General features: G+C 45.1%; 1 protein-coding gene across 1 annotated transcript in view; it reads right to left on the bottom strand.

Annotated features, from left to right (window-relative positions):
- Ppp2r2b (protein phosphatase 2 regulatory subunit Bbeta) overlaps positions 1-21,133 on the bottom strand; it is a 268,521-nt gene that overhangs the window by 28,923 nt on the left and 218,465 nt on the right. Inside the window, exon 6 of the mRNA XM_052155918.1 lies at positions 17,981-18,145. Within this exon, the coding sequence (XP_052011878.1) occupies positions 17,981-18,145 (165 nt within the window). The remainder of the gene's footprint in view (positions 1-17,980; positions 18,146-21,133) is intronic.

Here is a 21,133-nt window from a genome sequence, read left to right as displayed (position 1 = left end):
AGTCCCTTTTTGAGAACTGCCATGCTGGAAGGCTATTGATTGAAGGGGGTGTCTCTGAGCACAGTCTATTCAGCAGGCAGCAGCGATAGGAGGTGGCTCCAGTCCAGACAAGATGATGAGCTGGCAGTGGGGGTCTCGACAGGAGCCTAATGAAGAAATCTGTTAACAGGCAGGCCTGGCTTTGCGAGGGCTCATATTGGTCTTTTCAATCCATTATACCCCCTCCCTGCAAGGCTAGTGTGGGGCAGGGTCCATGGGCCTTAAGCTTGTCTCTCTGCAGAACTGTAGTTTCCTGTGGCCAGGGACTCCAGGATCATAATGGCAGTGTGTCAAGTCCTTGGATTTCCTGCCACACATCACAGGTTAGAGACTCAGGCCTCTCTGTTCTACCCTCTTTCCCCTCAGAAAGAGCTCGGTTTGCTCCCTCCTTCTCTGTCTCTGATAATTTGTTCCCAACAGGAAGCTTCTTGCAGCTGTTCCAAGAGCAGCTTCAGCCCCCTAGGGAGTCTCTGCCCAGGTGGAGGAGAAGGCAAGCGAGTGGCCTGTTATTAGGGGTGAACGCTGGGAAGCTGGTTGTCATGGCACCGAGAAGGCTAGGGCTGCACTCTCAAGCTGTCCCTGGTTCCCAGGCTTCATACATAATCACTGCTAGGAGAGGCAGACACACGGAGGGGAAGAGAAAAGCCACATCCTGCTGACCTCAGCCTCCTAGCAGACCAAGGTGAGCAGTTCATGCTGAGTGGGGCAGTCTACCTCCGCAGGGGACAAGCATCACAAGGCCTGTGTGTGAGCTGTTCTCAGCCCCTCTGTCTTCTCATGGCTCCTGCATGAAGGATTGTGTGCTCCTAGAGCTGATTTTCTTTAGAAATATGCTGTCACTAATCCATTAACAGACCAGTGTCTGGTGATGTCTAAAGCATGCACAGGTGGAGGAGAGGCATTGTTACTGGGAGAAAATTCTAGTACTGTGTTGGAGGAGGTGGGTAGGTTCTGTGTGCTAGGTCATGGGCTAAAACTCTTAAGCAGGCAAAACATGGAGGTTCAGAGAGTTGCCTACCATTGGTAATTGGCTAAAATGTGAACTGAGTGTTGACTCTACAGTCTGCTACTATCCCCCCTATGGCCTGGCCATGTCTTGCAGGGAGTCATGGTCTCAGAAAAATGGATTCCCCAGCATGTAATAAGGATATATGCTCTACTATGCTCATAGCAGCCCTATTTATAATAGCCAGAAGCTGGAAAGAACCCAGGTATCCCTCAACAGAAGAAAGGATGCAAAAAATGTGGTATATATACACAATGGAGTACTATTCAGCCATTAGAAACAATGAATTCATGAAATTCTTAGGCAAATGGATGGAGCTGGAGAACATCATACTAAATGAGGAAACCCAGTCTCAAAAGATCAATCATGGTATGCACTCACTAATAAGTGGATATTAGCCTGGAAAACTGGAATACCCAAAACATAATCCACACATCAAATGAGGTACAAGAAGAACGGAGGAGTGGGCCCTGGTTCTGGAAAGACTCAGTTTAGCAGTATAGGGCAAAACCAGAACAGGGAAGTGGGAAGGGGTGGGTGGGAGAACAGGGGGAGGGAAGGGGACTTATGTGACTTTTGGGAAGTGGGGGACCAGAAAAGGGGAAATCATTTGAAATGTAAATAAAAATATATCGAATAAAAAAAGGAATATAAAGAAAAAAAAAGAAAAATGGACTTGAGCTAATTTAAGCCTTAAGCTTTTGTATAAATAGCCAAGCAAATGCATCATTATCTCAGTGTTCTTACCAACCACAGTTACCAAGTATAGCCATCTCTTTGTGCAATCAACCTAATGTATCAAGGCCAGTTCATTAAGTACCTACCACCTGCAGGGCTCTCACAACTCTAGACATACCTTCAACATAGACATTTCTTTTCCTATTTGTTATTTTGCTGTTGCTGTGACCATACACTTGAGCATTGTGGGGAGGAATAATTGATTTTGGCTTATGATTTGAGAAGCTGTTCTCATCATGGTGGGAAAGGTATGGTGTAGCTCATGGTACCGGGAGCATTCATTGAGAATGAAGATTACCATACATTCCAAGGTAACTCTCAACTTTCTAGTCAGTGTGCTTTGATGAAGAGAAAATACATTTTATAACTACCACAGGAAACAAAGGCTTCTCCTTCAGTCAGCACTGTTGTTTTTGGACTCTCTTCAGTGTACGAGGGAAGCCCTCAGCAGGTTCTATAGAAATGGATCTGTGTTGTGTTGAGCTGGGCATGATGCTGCATGCCTGTAATCCTAGTGCTTGAGAGGCAGAGTCAGGAGGATCAGGAATTTAAGGCCAGTGTGGGTTACAGAACAAAGTGTGAGGCCAGCCTGAACTATAAGGGACCTTGCTTCAAAAATGGAAACAAAGCAACCAGACAACAAAACTCACAATATATTGATTTCCCAAAGGTCTGACACTTGTACAAAACATTTCTGCTCTCTCTAGCTTTCTTAGGTGCCAGTCTTAGGCCTGGTAAGGTAGAAAGACAGGTTATACTTATACATAATGTTCAGTTATGGGTTTTAGACATTGGTTTGAATTAGTATTTGGCATTTTGTGAGTATCCCGCTTTTCTGAGGCCCAATTTTCTCACTTTTATATCTGACTCCATGGACTTTTGTGAGCAATAACACATGTTAATAAATGCTGAGATTTACTTGGGGCAGGAAAACTTTTTTTTTTCCTCACTGACCCTCAATGCAATCCAGGAATCCAGTAAATGACCTTGTTTTGTACAGTAGACAGATACTTAGCCTTGAGAGAGTTAAGCCAAGAAACCTGAGTTACACACTGGAGTTGGTTTCACCCCAGAAGACCACTGATAGCCACTATGGTATACATACATACATATATGGTATATATATATATATATATTCTCTTTATCCCCATTAAAGCCAGGTTTCCAAGCCACAGGACTATCATAAGCTGTAATAGTAAACCTCAACAGATCATGGGAAAGTCACCTCCTAGCAGCAGTTTTTCAGTGGATTTAAAACTTTCTAAAAGACAAAAGTCTTAACATCAGGCTCTGCCCTTTTAACTTCCCCAATTCCCACTACCCCTTGACATCCTTTTTGGTCCAGAAACCATGACTTTCTTCTGTGAACTTCTAGATCAATGTTGTCAAGATCTGCTTAGGACACAAAAGTCAATGTAGAACATGATATAATACGTTGATACTAATACAGATGTCAGAGACATTACTTGGGCGCACTGGGTATGTATAGGACACCATTGAAGCACCAATGAAAACACCATTACAATCAACATTAATGCCGGTAAGTTCCTAGTAAACAAGCATAACCTTTTCCTATAAAGCAAAAATGTGAGGCACGCACGGGGCACTTTGACTCCCCAGAGGGCAGCTGTTGTTCTCTCCTCTGGTGTCCTGGCTACCTTGAGCAAAGGACTGCCTCAACCAAACACTCAGCTGAGTACCCAATCTGTTTTGGACTCTATGTTTGAATGCCTTGAGAAAACATCAGGACAATGGCAGGTGCTTGGTCCAGTTCCTGCAGGAGCATCTTTAGCCTGGACTGTTTCAAATGGGTTGTAGTTGACTTCCTACTTTCATAAGCCTTGGTGAACTTCAGGTGACACTGCAACTCTTTCTACCTAGGTCAGAGGGGAAGCACTTCCTCTGCTCACCTAGCAAGTGGACTACTGTGCTCTGGACAAAAGGAACAAGGCTGTGATTGGTACCAACATTCATTTGGGTGAAAAGCTTGCTTTGATTGGTATAAACATCCCCTTTCTGTCTAAGTGGGATTTTCAGACTACTTTTTGAGCTGACTACATAGGAGATGACCTTCAGGACTGTTTACCATCATGATGTCATGATGTTTTTCTTAAGTGGTTGTGTCCTGTTCTCCTTTCTTCCCTCCTTTCTTCTCTCTCTCTTTCTAGTTCTTGTGTGTGTGTGTGTGTGTGTGTGTGTGTATTGGGGATTGAATGTAGGTCTTGATGCATTCTAGAAAAGTGATCTATTGCTCAGAGATAGTCTCATTGCCTTCAAGTGTTTCCCTTTCTCCTTCCTTCCTTCCTTCCTTCCTTCCTTCCTTCCTTCCTTCCTTCCTTCCTTCCTTCCTTCTTTCTTTTCTTTCCTTCCTATTCTAGTAGAATAGGCTGAACTGGTAATACAAAGAAAGAAGTGGTAGCAGAGGCAGTAGCAGTGAGTAGCCAATAGGCCAAGCTGCAGAATCTACTAAGAAGTGCGATACTTGACAGCTAAAGGAAAGGCAAAGCCATGGAGAACATGGCCATTCTACAGCTGTAGAATGCCACGTGGCCTTGACAGCACTAAGGGAACAACCATAGGAACCACTGAGAGGTCTTGACAACAGCAGAGTCAAAGCCTGGGGAACTATAGCACAGCAATGTCAGAGAGGCACTGGCAGCAGCCACACTGTCTCAACAGCAGAAATAACCATTAAGATTGTAAAAGCAGCATTGGGATCACTAGGGGTCAAAGGGCTAGACACCCGTGTCCCAAGAACAGTAGTACTGGCTGCTGTTGACGGTGGAGGAATCTTGACTTCCAAGGCCTGCACAAGAACTCTGAAGTTTGTTACCATAGAACTAAAGGTCATAGGTCCTGTGGCCTGCATGAGAATTTTAACACCAAAGGGTGTTCCTTGCTGCTGATCCTGCTTGTCTGATGGCACTGACATCAAATGTCCAGCCATACAAAAGCTGCTAAGACCAGCACAGAAGCGAGCTTCTGTTTTCAGTACAACTTCCAAGTAGAGTGTGGCCCTGGCTGTAACAGTACCATTCTCAAGTTACATATTGCTTTGTATCAAATAATAATTCTGCACAAGGCTCTATTATAGAGCCATTGGATAACTCAGTGGGGAAAGGTGTTTGTCACAGAGCCCAAGTTCTATCCTTGGAACATAAAAGGTGGGAGGGAGAACCCACTTCCAAAAGCCGTCCTCTGACCTCTATATAGTGCCGTGGCACTAATGCATGCATACATGTATGTATTCATGTGTGCACATGTGCAGAATCAATTTAAATATAAAAATTAGAGCTTATTAAATAGGCTATTAAAATTTTCAGAAAGCTTGTAGGAGAAAAGTGTAAAATTGAGACAATTCTGAGTTTGAGGTTGACTTTTCTGGGAACTGGAACATCTTATACACAACACCTTTATCACATCCCTCACTTAAGAATCAGCATTATTAAATGCATGCGACAATAAAACAAGTTCTAATGACATATTGTTATACCTACAGATTAGTGTATATCGCTTAATCCTCAACAGAGAAGCATTCTTGGAGTAGATGGGAGTTAACATAGAGACCCACAACTGGACCCTGTTCAGAAAGTGAGAGACTCTGGAGCATTCAGCCCCCTAAGGCTCCAAACCCCTCCCGTCAAGGCTCAGAAGTCTATGCAGAAGAAAAGTGTAGGGTGTAAGCGCTGGAGGTGGCAATTTTAAGAAAATGGCACTTTGTAGCCTCCACAAAGGTAGATGCACTTATGAACCTACAGAGACTGTGATAGCACACGGAAGCCCTGCAAAAGCTCAAGCAGACAAAATCTCATCAGACACAGAAAGCTCCATAAACCCCACCCCCAGGCGAGGAGCTCTTCACAGATGATAACTGCCAGGAGAAAGGAAAGTAAACTTTCTCTGATGGAGTAAGCCGGGTAATCCATCACACTCCAGGGAAGGCTACATGTTTAGGAGCAGTTGGCCAACACAAATTGGACCATGTTTTTAGTGGCTTAAAAAATAAAACAACCAACCAGCCTTCCTCCCTCCTTCTCTTCCACTCTCCCTCCCTCCCTCCCTCCCTCCCTCTCTCTATCCCTCCCTCCCTTTCTCCTTCCCTTCCTTCTTCCCTTTACTCCCTCCTCCCTCCCTCCCTTCCTCCCTCCCTTCCTTCCTCCCTCCCCTCCCTCCCTTCATTCCTCCCTCCCTCCCTTTCTTCCTTCTTTCCCTCTCTCCCTTCCCTCCTTCCCTCCCTTCTTTCCTTCCTTCTTTCCTTCCTTCCCTCTCTCCCCCTCCCTCCCTCCTTCCTCCCTTCTTTCCTTTCTTTACTTTCTTCCCTCCTTCCCTCCCTCCCTCTCTTCCTCCCTCCCTCCTTCCTTGCTTGCTTCCTTCCTTCCCTCCCTCCCTTCCCTTCCTTCCCTCCCTCTTTCCTTCCTTCCCTCCCTTTCTTCCTTCCCTCCCTCCCCCTCCTTCCTTCTTTTTCTCCTTTCTTCTTTCCTTTCTTCCCTCTTTCCTTCCCTCCCTCCCTTCCCTTCCTTCCCTCCCTCTTTCCTTCCTTCCCTCCCTTTCTTCCTTCTCTCCCTCCCCCTCCTTCCTTCTTTCTCTCCTTTCTTCTTTCCTTTCTTCCCTCCTTTCTTCCCTCCCTCTCTCCCTCCCTCCCTCTCTCCCTCCTTCCTTGCTTCCTTGCTTTCTTGCTTGCTTGCTTCCTTCCTTCCTTCCTTCCTTCCTTCTTTCCTTCCTTCCTTCCAGAGAGACAATGTGAAGTTGAGTGGGTATGGGGGTGGAGAGGGTCATAGATGGGAAAGAATTCTATGAAATTCTGAATAAAAAAGAATCGTTATTATTATGTTCTGAGAAATGTGATGTTTAATCTCACCTTTGATCTCATGCCCGTTCATTCATATATCCAACCAGTATAGTTTAGTGTCCATGCTATGGTAGGCTCTGCCTCTGGTCCTCTGCCATAAATAACTTCCCCAGGGCAACAAGTATACATTTGACTAACACCAGGTCATAATTCTGTGGCTCAGTGATGACAGGAACATAGGAGGTGCTTAACAGAGACCGATGATGATTGAGAACACAGAGGGGACATTGGGGATACAGGCATGTGAAATCATTTTTCAGTTCGATTATTTCACACTTTATTCAGAGTAAACTCTTTTTGGGTGGTACTGGGATTGACCTCAGGGTGAGGCAAGCACTCTACTCTGAAACCACATGTGCAGTTGTTCAGCTGGCATAGCTTCCTGTTTTGTCTTGTTTTGTTTTTCAAGACAGTGTTTCTCTATGTAACCGTGGCTGTCCTAGGACTAGCTCTGTAGACTAGGCGGGTCTAGAACTCACAGAGATCCACTTACCCTGCCTCTGCCTTCTGAGTGTTGGAACTAAAGTCATGCACCACCACCAGCAGCAGTACCACCACCTGCTTGCTTCGTTTTAGTCTGCATCTGCTGTCATTGACACTGGGAATCTAAATTTCATGTTCAGCTTAAAAATAAACTCTATGTTAGAAACACTTCATAATTTCCTGTCCTGCATTAGCATATGCCCTTCTATCCCACCACACTCAGCACAATATCGTGTTAGTATTTGCTTTGATTTCCATCTTTTCTCCCTACGCTTAATGATCCCCTTTTCCCTCACATGTAAATTTTCAATTCACAACTTTGTCTCAGTGCAGAAATTTTCAAAAACCATTTCAATTTCAGGATGTACTGGCTGACCCCAGGGTTAAGGATGTCCATACAAAAGATAAATCCTATTGAAATGCTTATTCTGAGGTTAAAGATAGACGAGGGAGTGTCATCACTTGAAGGAAGCTTTGCAGGATGAGCATTGCCTGCCCTCTGCTGCAGAGCTCTGCTCTGTGCTTGGTGATGATGGAAGGACCAGCAAAGCTTTACAGCTCAACAGATAAAGGACCTGTAAGTTGGACTGAAAGCCAGTGGAGTGGATAGCAGCACCTGCGATTCAGTTATTGATGCCACCTGCTGAGCTGTCTAAATAGAATTCTGTGAAGCATACAGGGTCTTGAATTAGCTCATATATTTAACATGGGTCAATTACACACATAAGAGATCCCTCCCTTTCTCTTCTCCATCTTTCAATGCACACAAGTACTAAGGATGGTGGTATTCATCATTTAAAGTAAGAAATACATCCGATCACTGTTGAGACTTCAGTTGTCCCTGAATCTTGACTTCTCCAGTTACCAAAACCAAACCAACCCAACCCAACCCAACCTAACCCAACCAAAATCCCAACAAAGATACACAAGCAGACAACCTCAAGCACCATTCCTCAGAAACCCCCTTGTCTCATTTTTGACTCAGGATCCCTTATTGGTTTGGAACTTGCCAAGTTGTCTAAGCTGGCTAACTATTGAACCACCAGGATTACAAGCATGTACCACCACGTCTGGCTTTTGTGCATGGGCTCTGCAGGTCAATCTCAGGTCTTTATGCCTTCACAACTGCAAGCACTTTACTGAGCCATCCCCTCCTTGCCTTCTTATCCTTGGCTCTCAACCTCACCCTCCACAGCTAGTTTACAAACACACCTACTAATTTATACCTCTGACATTATTCCAAACCATTCAATTCGACACTTTAAGAACATTCTCATTTTCTAGTATTCACTTTCTTCTGACGCTTCACTCCTAAATGGTTGTAGATACCCACCTACTCCTTTCCGTAAAACCTTCCTAGATGTCCCTTTCCCTAGTATAGTTACATCGAAAGTCCTTACTATGGGCTACCATGTTGCCCAATTCCCATGTTCTATGGGTGGCATACAGCATGAAGGGAACCAGTTGTGCAAAAGGGAGTTTGAATGTGGGTCCTCACATGCCCTAGGTCACCAGCTCCCTAGCTGCTCCTTCTCATAACAGACTGGCCACACTCCCTCACTGATGCCTACCTACCAAGCACAGTCCCACCCAGAGCCTTTGTATTGCTGCAGTATCTGCTCCAGGATCTCTCTTCACCAAAAATGCTTGTTCATGTGACTGGTGTTTGATTCCTTCTCCTTGAGTAGATGCTGCATGGGTGGAAGGCTCTGTCTTTTGAGTGCTTGGCAGCAATAAATAGAAGCAGAATACATGAGCAACAAATGGCCACTACTTCACAGACTCCTCCTGCACTCAAGGTACCTTGTATTTCCCAACTTATGAAAGTATTGTAGCTGTGTACTACATGGCCTGTGTACTGCCATTTTTTCCTGCTTTCAGTGCCTAGGAATCTTAACCTTAATATAAGTTAACTATAAATATATTATATAGTATGTTAATATATAATATAATAAAATATCATTTATTCTTAGTGTAAGTTAAACATGATAAAGTGGGCTTTTTTTCTCCATCTTTTTCTGACCCTTCTATCCCTCTCCTCTCTCCATCCTCAGACGACTGAAAACATTTTCTCCTATTTGCTAAGAATGTGCTCTATTACTAACCTAAACCCCAGCTGCTAGAAATGCATTCTTAAAGTTAGAAACGAATGAATCCAGTCAACTACTCTTTTATGTGAGCCTTCCTAGCCCTTCAAAGAGAAGCACCAGATGCAAACTATCATTTTGCGTGATTACACTCATTTGCCTATATAGAGGATTTTTTTCAGTACTCTGTTATGTGCTTAGGGAGCTATAAACAGTGTCTAGTCAAAGGGGAGGTTTGACTTAATGAGAAAAAAATTGGGCAACACATGACATTTAGTGTTCAGAGAGGACATCTAAACTAGCTTGGGGGGTCCAGGAAGTCTCTTTGGTAGAATGTTCTTTAGCTGAAACTAGAGGTGTACAGTGTGCAGAAAATTGGCCCCAAGGATATCTACACCCTAACTCATGCAATCTATGGATCCCTTCCATGACAAAAAGGAAGTGAGAATGGATGACATTATAGCTGCTAATTAGTTGACCTAAGGATGAGATTGTTTCATTACATTTGGGTAGACCTCATACAAGCACAAGAGTCCTTAGGATGGAGCAGAAGAGAAGGCAGGGGTATGATTCAAGGTTCTCATTTCCCTATTGCTGCATTCTCAAACCTTGGAATGGGGGCAGTCACCAGAAGCTAAAAAAAGCTGAAGGAAGTCAATTCTTTCCAGAATGTCCCATTGGAAGGCAGCCTAATTTTAGCCAGTCACACATGTTACAGGTCTGGACTCCAGAATGGCAAGATGACAGCTATGTGAGGCTTGAAGCTACTGGGGCTGTGTGGTCTTTGTTACATCGTTTAGGAAGCATTGGATTTCCTGACATGCCTTTGGCATGAAAGAATGGGCTACCTTAGGATCCTGACAGCATCAGTTAATAGACTTGAGAGGCCAGAGACCCTCCACAGAGGAAATACCTGCCAGGTAGCCTGCTGACTCTGTTTTCCTTGAGCTATATAGATGCCCACCTGTGCCCTTGACTTGTTTATAGTGGCTCATCAGGGTTGACAATCAAGTAAGGTGGCCCAGAAATGTTCTAGGGCCAGAGTCACCTGGGACCCCACAAATGACCCTTCTTGTTTCGCATGTCTTGGTGGGGAGTAGGCTGGGAAGTCTGTAGCCATGTGCAGGAGGTAATTTCAACCTCGACTGCTTTCTCACCCAAGACCCTACACAGAGGAGCAGGCTGGACCTGGGACAGTGTCAACTGTTAATGAATGACGCTTACCCCCAAAATTAATAAGTTTTCTAGTCCTTAGGAAAATCCACTCAACTGCAGTCTCCAGGATGACTAATTGACAGAACTGGTAAATTAATCAAAAATGGAAATGAAGACGGAAGAAGGGGGAAGGGATTCTATTTTTACTTGGATGTGGGGCTTGTCTGCTCTGTAGTTAATTGCTGCTGCTGCTAAATTTGAATGGGGTAGACATCATGAGTGTGTGTGTGTGTGTGTGTGTGTGTGTGTGTATTCTGTTTCATGTAGCAAGGCTGTTTGGCTTTTCTCCAGGTGGAGGGTGTGTCTCCGTGTGTTGATAATCCTGTCATCAGGAAAAAAGCATTTTAATAAAGGGCTTTGTTTCTCTAACCTAACCAAGCTATCCTGCAGTAAACAGTGTTAATTACACCCCAGATCGATACTGAACCCCCTTTGGAGGCTTTAGGATGAATCACAGCTGCAGTTAGAGTTGACACCTTTGGACACATTCCATTAGGGGCCCGGGAAAGGAGTCACAGGTTTATTAATGCAGCTAGTGGCTTTCAGAACCTGGGCATGGCTATTAAGTTTGGAGATGAGGGATGAGGGGAATGAGAGAAGATTTCACACCCCATGTAGAACTGACTTAACACTGCATCCAGAAATGGTCAGGGTAGGGCATAGGGCAGATGTGGGTCATATAAATTGCGGACCCACAAGTTATCATTCTGGATACAAAACAATCATGCACTTTTCCTTGCTACATACACAGGAGATCAGTCAAGTAGATAGACATAGGTTCAAATCTGACTCTAGCCCTGGAACCCAGGGCAAGTTTCTTATCTATAAACTGGAGCACTAATACCAATCTGCATAGGGATTAAATATGACACAAAGGATTCACAACACAAACAATGCATCCTCCTGCATGCCTTCCACCTTTGGAGAAAAATCACATTTCTGATTTGTGTTTTTGGGTTGGGCATCAAACTTGGCTCTTTTCTAAATGTGACTACTCACTAAAACATTTCAGTGTTTAAGGCCTGAAGTACTGCCATCTTTATCTCCTCAATACAAAAGACCTGATGGTTCTTATACATGGTCCATGTGAGACACATTTACATGCCCACTGGGACTGAAGGCTGAACAGAAAGTCTGCCCTGGTGGCATCTGAAGGAAGGAATTTCTGTAGATTTGATTTGGGCTGCAGTCTTGCCGTTTTGAAAGGATCTACTTGGTAAAGACAGGCCTGTTGGTGGAGTCATTCAATGGGACAGGTGCTGTGAGGATCCCCCCTGACACTACTGTAGAGACCCTGGCTCCTTCTTCAGGACTTCCATGACTAGCTGGATCTCCTCTAAGTCCCCAATGCAAGCCAATCTCTCTCAACAGGGTGGGATCATCAAAGGCACGCCAAACAGATGCAAGAATGCCCAAACAACAGCAGAGTAAAGATTCAAGTGAAAGACCTAACCTGTATCTGTAGGGTGATGTGATGTAGGCATCACATGACTAATTCTACTCTGCAGATGTACACAACATGTCAGACAGTATGGGAAACTTTCCCTTCTCCTTTGATTGATAGTGAAAGGCTGTGACAGGACCCAATCTCATGATCATGTCCTCAGTGTCATCTTTGCTGGCATCACAGAAACATTTGATACCATTGGTCCTAGTATCTTTCTATGCTTTGCGCACATACCTTGATTTCCTCATACCCCAAGAAGCTCATCTCCTATCTCTTCTCCACACCTCACTGTTAAGGGTTGACATTCCTTTGGCCTTGGTCTTGGGTCTTGACTCTTCTCCGTCCACACCATGTCTTAGTAGAGTCATTTTGTCCCACATCTTGAAACACCATAACATGTGCCTGACTCCTCAACTTTATACCTGTAGGGGAATGTCTTCCTGGGCTTTCACATTAATGTATCTAATTGATCACTAGATTTCTCTAATTCAATGACTCATAGACATCCCTATCTGGAGACAGCTGAAGAATCAGGCTTCTTTCTACAACAAACCAGTTCCTTCTTCAGCTTCCTCACTTCACTATCTTTCCACCGTGCCATCAGCCAAACCAATACATGCCTTCAAATTTCTCCCTTCCCTCTGCCTCATCATTTCAAGTCTCTCAACAAGCCTTCACAGCCTTTCCCTGAAGCAGACCACACCTATGTCCCTTCCCTGGCCAGAGTGTCTATCAGTCCCGAGACAATGGAAAGAGACCCCCAATCAGTTTCCTTGCTCCCAGCCTGGCTGCCCCATTTTTGAGAAGTCTCTTAAGGCTCTAAACACATTCCAGGATATTGGTGCTTTCTTTCTGGAGTGTGTGTGTGTGTGTGTGTGTGTGGTGTTTATTGGTATGGGGACACATGCATATGTATGCACATGTGTGAAGCCAAAGGTTGATAATGGATGTCTTCCTCTTTACCTTTTATATTGAGGCAGAATCTCTCAATGAACCTGGTGTTTGTGGATTCAGTCTAGCTGATTAGTGTGTTCTGGGATTCTTTGTTTCTGCCTTCTGAGGGTTGGGATTCCAGGCAGGGTACCATGCTTGCTAAGCATTTACATGGGGGCTGAAGATCTGAAGTTCAGTTCTCATGCATTAGTTGCAAACACTTTATCCAGTGAGCCATCTCTACAGCTCCAGCCAAGTCTTTCTTCATGCTAGAATATATTCTGAGAAATGCATTGTAAGGTGTTTTGGTTTTTTTTTTTTTTGTTTTTGTTTTTTGTTTTGTTTTTTTTTGTTTTTTTTTTTTTTTTTTTTTGGTATGCCAGTGACCTGAGGCAGAGAGATGTAACCATCTCAAGATTGCTCAGTTTGACCATTGTCACATAGGCTGATAGTGGTCACCTAGTCTTCCTTGCAGTTCTTAGCCCAGTCTCTTGAATTCACTCACTGCTGTCTGGAAGGAAAGAATAAGACTTTCTTGGGCCATACAGGCTAGACTTCACACTGCCTGGCGCACCTCCTATACCTATGATGGGCACTTTGGGGTATGTAGGGTGGGTCACTTTCTCCTGAAAACCCACATTTTGATATATATATATATATATATATATATATATATCTCAAAGACTTATTTTGAAACAAAATACATTATAATTTACTATCAACATTTCTGCTTTTTAAAATATTTATGTTGCTAACATGATTTGACCTATTAAGGACCAAACTCAAACTTTTAAGTATGTATTATTACTGAAGGGTGACGTGTGAGTAGGAAGTAGACTTCTTAGCTTAGAACCTTTGAAAAAAGTCAAAATCATCTTTAAAGAAAAACACCTTCAGCACCATGGAGAGTTCCCAGATGACCACTGAACAACAGTGGTTCGCTGTACAGTTCTCTGTGGACCTATTTGCTTGGTCCTCTGTCTCCACACGGCCCTTATACAGAGCCTCACTTACTGTGCTTACTCTGCATGAAGACTGTGTGGGCCTCATGTCTGTTAACTTTTCCCTGTCCGTACTGTCTGGAGGGAAAGCAATGGCTTGCAGGAAGGAACAAGACCAGGTCAGAAGGTTCCTGGGCCTGCACACTTGCAGGATTCCTCATCTCTCCCTGTAGGGGCTGAATTTTGCCATCTTCAACTAACATTCAGAGGATCTATCTCGACCCAGTGCCTCAGAATGGGACTGTTTTTGGAGACTGGATCTTAAAAGATAGGATTACATGGACATGACATCACTAGGTGAACACTCATCCACGACAACTCTTATATAAAGAAGGGTTGTTTTACACACAGATGCATACAGGAAAGAGGATGTGCACACACATACAAGAAGCCATGTGTCTTCAAGTGAAGGAGAGAAGCGTGTACCCAGTCCAGCCAACCCTGCCAGCTGCTACCTTTCTGAGAGTTGTGAGACAGGAGCCCGTGAGATGGTTCAGCCGGAAAGAATGCTGCTTCATGGGCCTGAAAACCTGCGCTTGATCCCAGAGTCCACATAAGAACACCAGATACAGCAGCACACATCTGTAATCCCAGAATTTCTATGGGAAAATGTGAGGCCAAGATGGGAGAACTGCCCAGGAGCTTGCAGGCCAGCTAGACTGGAGGATACAGTGTGGTACAAGCAGCAGGAGAGGCCCTGTCACCAAAGGAGAAGGAATGAAAACGGACTCCTGAAACTTGTCCTTCACACAAGGTTAACCTTTAAATTAAGATAATGAATAAAGATGTGGCAAAGTAAGCCCACATTCACACACATGACCCATATTAAATACAATTTGAAAATTGAAAACAGAATTGAGACAGTAACATTTTGCTAAGTCACTTGGTTGAGGTACTTTGTTGAAACAGCCTCGATAAGCGAATACACTTTCTCTCAGTCTTTGGACCATTTACCTGTCTCTTTCCCTCAAGTGCTCAGTCTGGGTCCACACCAGGCATATGGCAATTGAGGGTCATCGTGGAATTGTGCTCCAGACAGAGGAAGAACTTATGTAAAAACCCTGAGGCAGGAAGGGACTAAAGATGTGAGAAGTCCTGGAAACAGGTTTGGGTGGTCAGGATCCCTGGAGCCTAGGGGGTAGAGACGGAACAAGAGATGATCTCTGCAGATGCTGGACAGGAGTTCAGACTTTAGCTCTTTCTGTTTTAGGCTGGCATTTGTATCACCTGCCCAGTTTCTTCACACACTCCCCAACACATGTGTGTGTGGAAAGAGAAAAGGTAGGCTCCAGCCCAGCAGAGTTTTGCCGCCTTCAGTTCCCTTTGTTTCAGGCTCCATAGTCTACAAATGCAAACACCTCACCACCGCCAGAAGGGAAAGGAAAAAAAAAATCAGAACATAGAGAGGGAGAGGACAAATCATCCCTTCCAACCCCTGCTGAGTATGCAGAGTGAGGGACATATGGAAATTAATATATTCGGCTCTGATAACATGGTTTTCCTCGGCGTTTTGATTAAACGCCGACGGTTATTAAATACCCTCCTTCTCCGCGCTCATCCCCGAAAGCCAATGTTGCTTTTCATTTTGAACTCTGATGAACTGCAGTGCGGTTCACACGCCTCAGCCGACTGCGGGCTGGCACTGGAGGAGGATGGAGAAAATCAATATGAAATGTCAGGCAGGAGGTCAGGACACCAGCCTTCCCAGCTGGCAGGAGCTGGGGCTGGGTGGCTTTGGAACAAAGGGAGGTATGCTCTGAAGAAGGTCAGTCTTTTGGCCCGGTCCGGGGAAAAGGAATCTATTTCTTTTTAATTAGGTTAACTGGTGCCTTGCAATGCAGAGCTGAGCTGGGCTGGGGCACGTAGTGGCCAGGTTTGATGATGAAACCTAACTTGCGGGCACTCACTAGCTCCTGGGTCTCCCTAGGGACTCCTCTGGACTTTGATTTTGTAGGGTTGTATGGCATCAGGGCTGGAGGGAGGAGCAGACCCCGGGGGCTCCTGGGAGTGTGTCCTTCTGGACTTCCTGCTTCGGGTGCATGGATGACATTTCCTTATACTCTTCTCAACGTGGCCTTTACATTTCAGATGAACAGCCATTGCTGTGTAAGCTCCCTATGGTGAGAACACACAGCACAACACGCTGCTGTTTGGTTCCCCCGCCCGTGGGCAGTTCTCTGTTTGTTTGTGATTCTCTAATGGAGAGGCAGGTGTCTTTACTCTTCCGTGTGCTTAATTTTCTCTGTCAACTCGACTGGTCACAGGTGCTCACATACGTGGTCTGACATTCGGGTGTTTCTGTAAGGGTGTTTTGGGATACGTTTAATATTTAAATTAATAGACTGAATAAATATTGACCTCTTAATGGGGATGAGCCTCAGCCAATCAGTCTCAGCCTCGATTGGAAGAAATAACTGGTCCTCTTGTGAGTGACAGAGCCTTTCTCCACCTGACTGTTTTGGGGTTGGGATGATTTTTACGCCTGTATAGTTGAATTGAGATGCTTGGATCTTCAGCTTGGTGGCCTGTGGCATGGAAGGCCTTTCCCCTCTCCCAGAACTTAACTTGCTGACTTCAGTTCTCAGGATTCAATCATTCAAAATTCACAGGTGGGTGAATAAATAAATAATAAACCTCTGCATACATACCGCCTATCCTTCCTCATCCTCTGCAGGACCCTGGCTAAAACAGTGAGCTCTAAGAGACAGAGAGAGAGGGGCACATCTGCTTTTGCTTCTCCTTGTGTCTCCAGACTTGGATACCGTGCCTGGCATATGGTGTGTGCTCAGTGAATATGAATTCAATTATGAATAATGGGGCCTCCTGTACCTGGCACAATGACTGGGGCTCTAAGTCGCTTACAGCAGCAGGTCCGGGCGTTCTCGAGGAGTGCAATGACCATTCTGTTGCCATCAGTTGCTCCTACCTCATGCTCAGAAGAGGCCAGCAGCACCTTATTCATGTCACAGTATTGATCTTTTCTGCCCACCTGCCCTGTGGGGGTCATGAGGCTCAGGAGGATTGCCTGAGGTAACCAAGCACCAGAGCTTAGCTGTGCTCCCCAAGGTACTGTCTTAAACCATTCTCATTCTAAAACCTTCTAAGGTCTTAACCGTTTGCCACGTTTAGTTCTGGGCTTAGCAATTTCCCCTGTCCTTTCAGACTTTATGACGCTGCATTCAGGACTCAGGTGGGTCTGACTGACTCTAAAGCCCAGGCTAACATCAACGCCCTGTTGTGAGAACATTGAGGCTTCCGGGACCCCCTCTGGGATATGTCTAGGTGAGTGGTACTCTCTCTGGGATATCTCTAGGTCAGTGGTGCTCCCATCTTGTTCCATATTCACTTACCAGAGAGAACTCGTCCCTCCAGGCAGCTCACGTTACACTCGGCAGGTCCCAAACTGAACACAAGTGCTTCGTGCCTAGTATGGCTTCCAGTAGCTCTCATCCCACAAGCCATTCATGTCTCCCTTTCCCTCTCCCTTCCCCTAACCCTGGACCTCCTCCTACCTCCTCCCACTCTCCTTTGCCCATCCCAGTGGTTCTCAACCTGTGGATCATGACCCCTTTCAGGGTCACATATCAGATATTTACATTGCTATTCATAACAGTAGCAAAGTTAGTTATGAAGTAGCATCAAAGATAATTTTACAGCTGGAGCTCAGCATAGCATGAAGAACTGTATTAAAGGGCTGCAGCATTAAAGGACGGGAAGGTTGAGAATGTCTGTCTGATCCCTTCTTCATCCCCTTTGTGTCTTCATTACCCCTATACTCCAGTAAGTCTGGTTCACACTGCTGCCAAGATCTGCCTGGAATTCTCTACTGCTGACCGTGAATGCCATGCAATCTCCTTATCCATATCCCCCTTTAACAAGCTCGTCACAGTTTCTGTGGCTACTCCTTGGGGTCATCCTTCTCCCAGCAGTGAATGATCTCCACACAGCGTTCAGCCAGCCATTGCTGACAAGGCTGCCTCTGCACCTGCGTGTTCACACTTAAACTCGGGGCTACCCCTTCTCAGAACGTTAAATGTGGAGCCGACTCCCAAATTAGCTCAACACTTGTGATTTCTTTACTCCCAGTGTTAAATGAGATGGAACACTTCCAGGACCCCCTCTTCCTCCCAAATGTCAGAGGCCAGGACACTTCACCCCCATGGCCCTTGTGGTGATACTCACACTTGGTGTGCCTGTCACACAGTGCGGATGCCCGCATGTCACACAGCCGGATTGTCCCCTTGCTGCTGCTGTATACAAAGGTGTTGCAGTGGTGGGGGTGGAATTCGGCTGCTGTGATCACCTCTGTGAGCTCCTCCATGTTGGCTGGCTTGATGTCCACAATATCTGGCACAGACGAGTCAAGGAAGGACCAGGAGATGGAGGCGGAACTTGGGTCATTAGCAGCTACGAGTGCTCTGGGAGCCTTTACTACACACAGGAGCCTCTCATTGGCAGAAGAGCAGGCAGTAGTGATTTCTGATAGCTGGGGCTCAGGGGGTTTAAGAAAACGGGTTGCTTGGTAGTCAGAGGTAGAATTAGAACTTAGGTCTGAGATGGATGTGGTGGCTCATGACTCTAATTACATAACACAGGAAGCTGAGGCAGGAGGATTGCTCTAAGTTCAAGTCCAGTCTGGACCACGCTATGAAACCTTGTCTCAAGGAATGTATATTTCCTGGCTCCTTAGTTTCATCTTCTGTGGCATCTAGAAGACAAACTGAATCTTGCCCATGAGATCATTCAAGAGTGTTTGCCACTCTATAGCGCAGGAGCTCTATAGGACAGCTAAGGAGCCAGCTAGGCCCACTCTAGCCAGGCTATCCAACTTGAATTTTTACGGGGATTTGCAGCTGATAAATTTCATCTGCAGCAGACTGCAAATCCTTTCCCCTGAACTATCTGTATAATAACAGCAGCGGCTGCTCAATGAGGGTTTATTAAAGACCCCTCAGTGCATATCCTGAACGCTGTCTCATTTAATCCTTACACCAACACTGTGAATAACACCCTTTACAGCTATTTACAGGGGTGGAAGTGGAAGCTCTGTGAACATTCAAGAAGTTCCTAAGAGACAAGGGCTAATGGGCTGGGGAACTTCTCAGCAGGTAAAGGTGCTTGGTGCCAAGCCTGATGGCTGTAGTTTGACACCCGGTCTTCACTCTAGGAGGTTTCATACAGCCCAGTTTCCCCCTTTAAGACATTCAGGCGATCTAGTCTCCATAAGCTGGGATTTGCCATGGCTGAGACTTTGAGTGGGAGCTTCAGTTTTAGAAAGAAATCATCTATGTGTAATGAGGAATTTGTGAACATGTAGAATATACTCAGGTTTAGCTTCCAGATTCTCACCTTTTCAACACATTCCTTTGCCATAAAAAATTGTGTGTGTGCATTACACATTATATATATATGAATGTGTTCATATATATATATTTTTTCTTGTATATCAGAATGAAAAATTTAGATTTTTGTTTATAAAGGCAATTCAGTGGAAATAAAACCAAATTTTTTCCAAAGGGTATTCATCAGAAGTGAAGGAACTGGCTTCTATATGCCCTGATATAGCCCTACCAAGAGTTGGAGAGGGTCCGGCCTGGAGCTGAGGGTCCGTCTGGGGACCAGCTGCACTTTGTCATATGGATGATGGGCGCAGCAAGAACAAGGAGCCCTGTCCTCCCTTGACTCCAGTACTCAAATGCCACCTTTGTGATGTTTGTCCCCATGGGCATCACCAGGTTTTTGTTTGTTTGTTTGTTTGTTTTTTAACTTTAACACATTGTTCTTTAGCCCATCTTTAAATTGTACCACTTTTTCATCTCACCTAAGCAGTAAGGCAACATTCCAAAATGATGGGTTTGTCCACATGAAAACACACACAGAAGTGATTAAAGTGGAAATGCAGGGGCCAGGAATCATGTGGACGGGGACAGACATGCCCATACCTTGAGCCCTAGTGGCATCAGTCAGGTAGCCCAGCCCTAACCAACGTGTACGCGTACTAGCAAGCGCCCGCCACCTAGGATCCTGCTGGCGCTGCTGGATTTGCTATGATGACTTTGTACCAGATTGTGCCTCTTCCTATTTGATTATCTCTTGGGCACCCCGTTGTGTTCTTTCTAAAATTAGCCTGTGCTAACACTGCCTTTTGGCACATTTTCATCTATGAAAACCAGATACAAAGATTACTTGGTTGTACGGGGTGTGTGCAAATTCCTGGATTCATGAAACACTACCTCTCAAGTCAGCTTCTGCATTTGGGGTATACACCTGGGGAACAAACACCGACAGCATGGGAGGGGCTGCAGGCTGCAGCTCTGATGTCTTTTCTGGCTGATGACCTGTGCCTCAGGCTTGGTGGGTATGGTACTGGGTAGGACAAGCAGAGGCTCCTATCGGCTGCTGTCAGATTCCATCAGAAAGTGCCTCCATACCCTACGGTGCCAGCAAACATGTTTTCCTTTTCCCAAAGTAAGGAAAGAAAATCTGGTGTCAGCTTTCTCTGCCTCTACCAGTATAGCTCAGCAAACAAGCTAAACTGGAAGAGATCTTCGTTGTGTGGGAGAGGGAGGTGATACAGACAGAGTTTTTCCCTAGCTAAAAATAAGTCCCCAAGTCAGAAGATGGGAAAACAAAGAACCTAAGCATATCTGTGCCTCCAGGAGCATCCTCCCACCACCAAGGACATCTTTCTGGAGCCGCACCCAGTGAATCTGCCCTGTCCACCGTTTCTAGGTCCATCCTGCCTCCCACCCACTTTCATCTGAAGCCACTTGATTCTTGTCCAAGGTCTGAGTCTCCCTCCTGATCACAGAGTTTGGGTTTTGATTCCCGATCGGCCAAAGGAAAAAGCCGTGATTCTCTCCCGTTTTAGCATGACTACAAATAGCTGGTTTCTACCAAGTGTTGAGCCTGCCTGGATTACATGACTTACAGTCTCCTCTGACCTTCATTTCAGACAGATGGAGGCAGTGACATTAATAGCCATATTTTACAGCTGGGGAAATAGAGTGAGATGCATTTTCCCCCTTTCCGAACTGGAAAAACTTTTGCATCTTAAATTTGTTTTTTTGCCATTTTCATCCATGTATTCACTGCATTAGTATTATTCTTGACCTCACCCTCATCTGTTCTATAAGTTCCTTTCCTATATTCATTTGTGTTTTTATTGTTGATTTTCTCAGACCCAATGAACTTAACCAGGACCATTGGTGTGACTGTGACTTCACACCAGTTATTTATTTTGAGTGTGCCAAAGTGCACAAAGGACATGTTGATGGAATTGGTTTTCTCTTCCCACTGTATGGGTCCTGGGGATTGAACTTAGATTGTCATTCT

Source organism: Apodemus sylvaticus, chromosome 13 (genome assembly GCF_947179515.1).
Source record: "Apodemus sylvaticus chromosome 13, mApoSyl1.1, whole genome shotgun sequence".
NCBI classification, from domain to species: domain Eukaryota; kingdom Metazoa; phylum Chordata; class Mammalia; order Rodentia; family Muridae; genus Apodemus; species Apodemus sylvaticus.
This window is presented reverse-complemented; position numbering and strand designations above follow the sequence as displayed.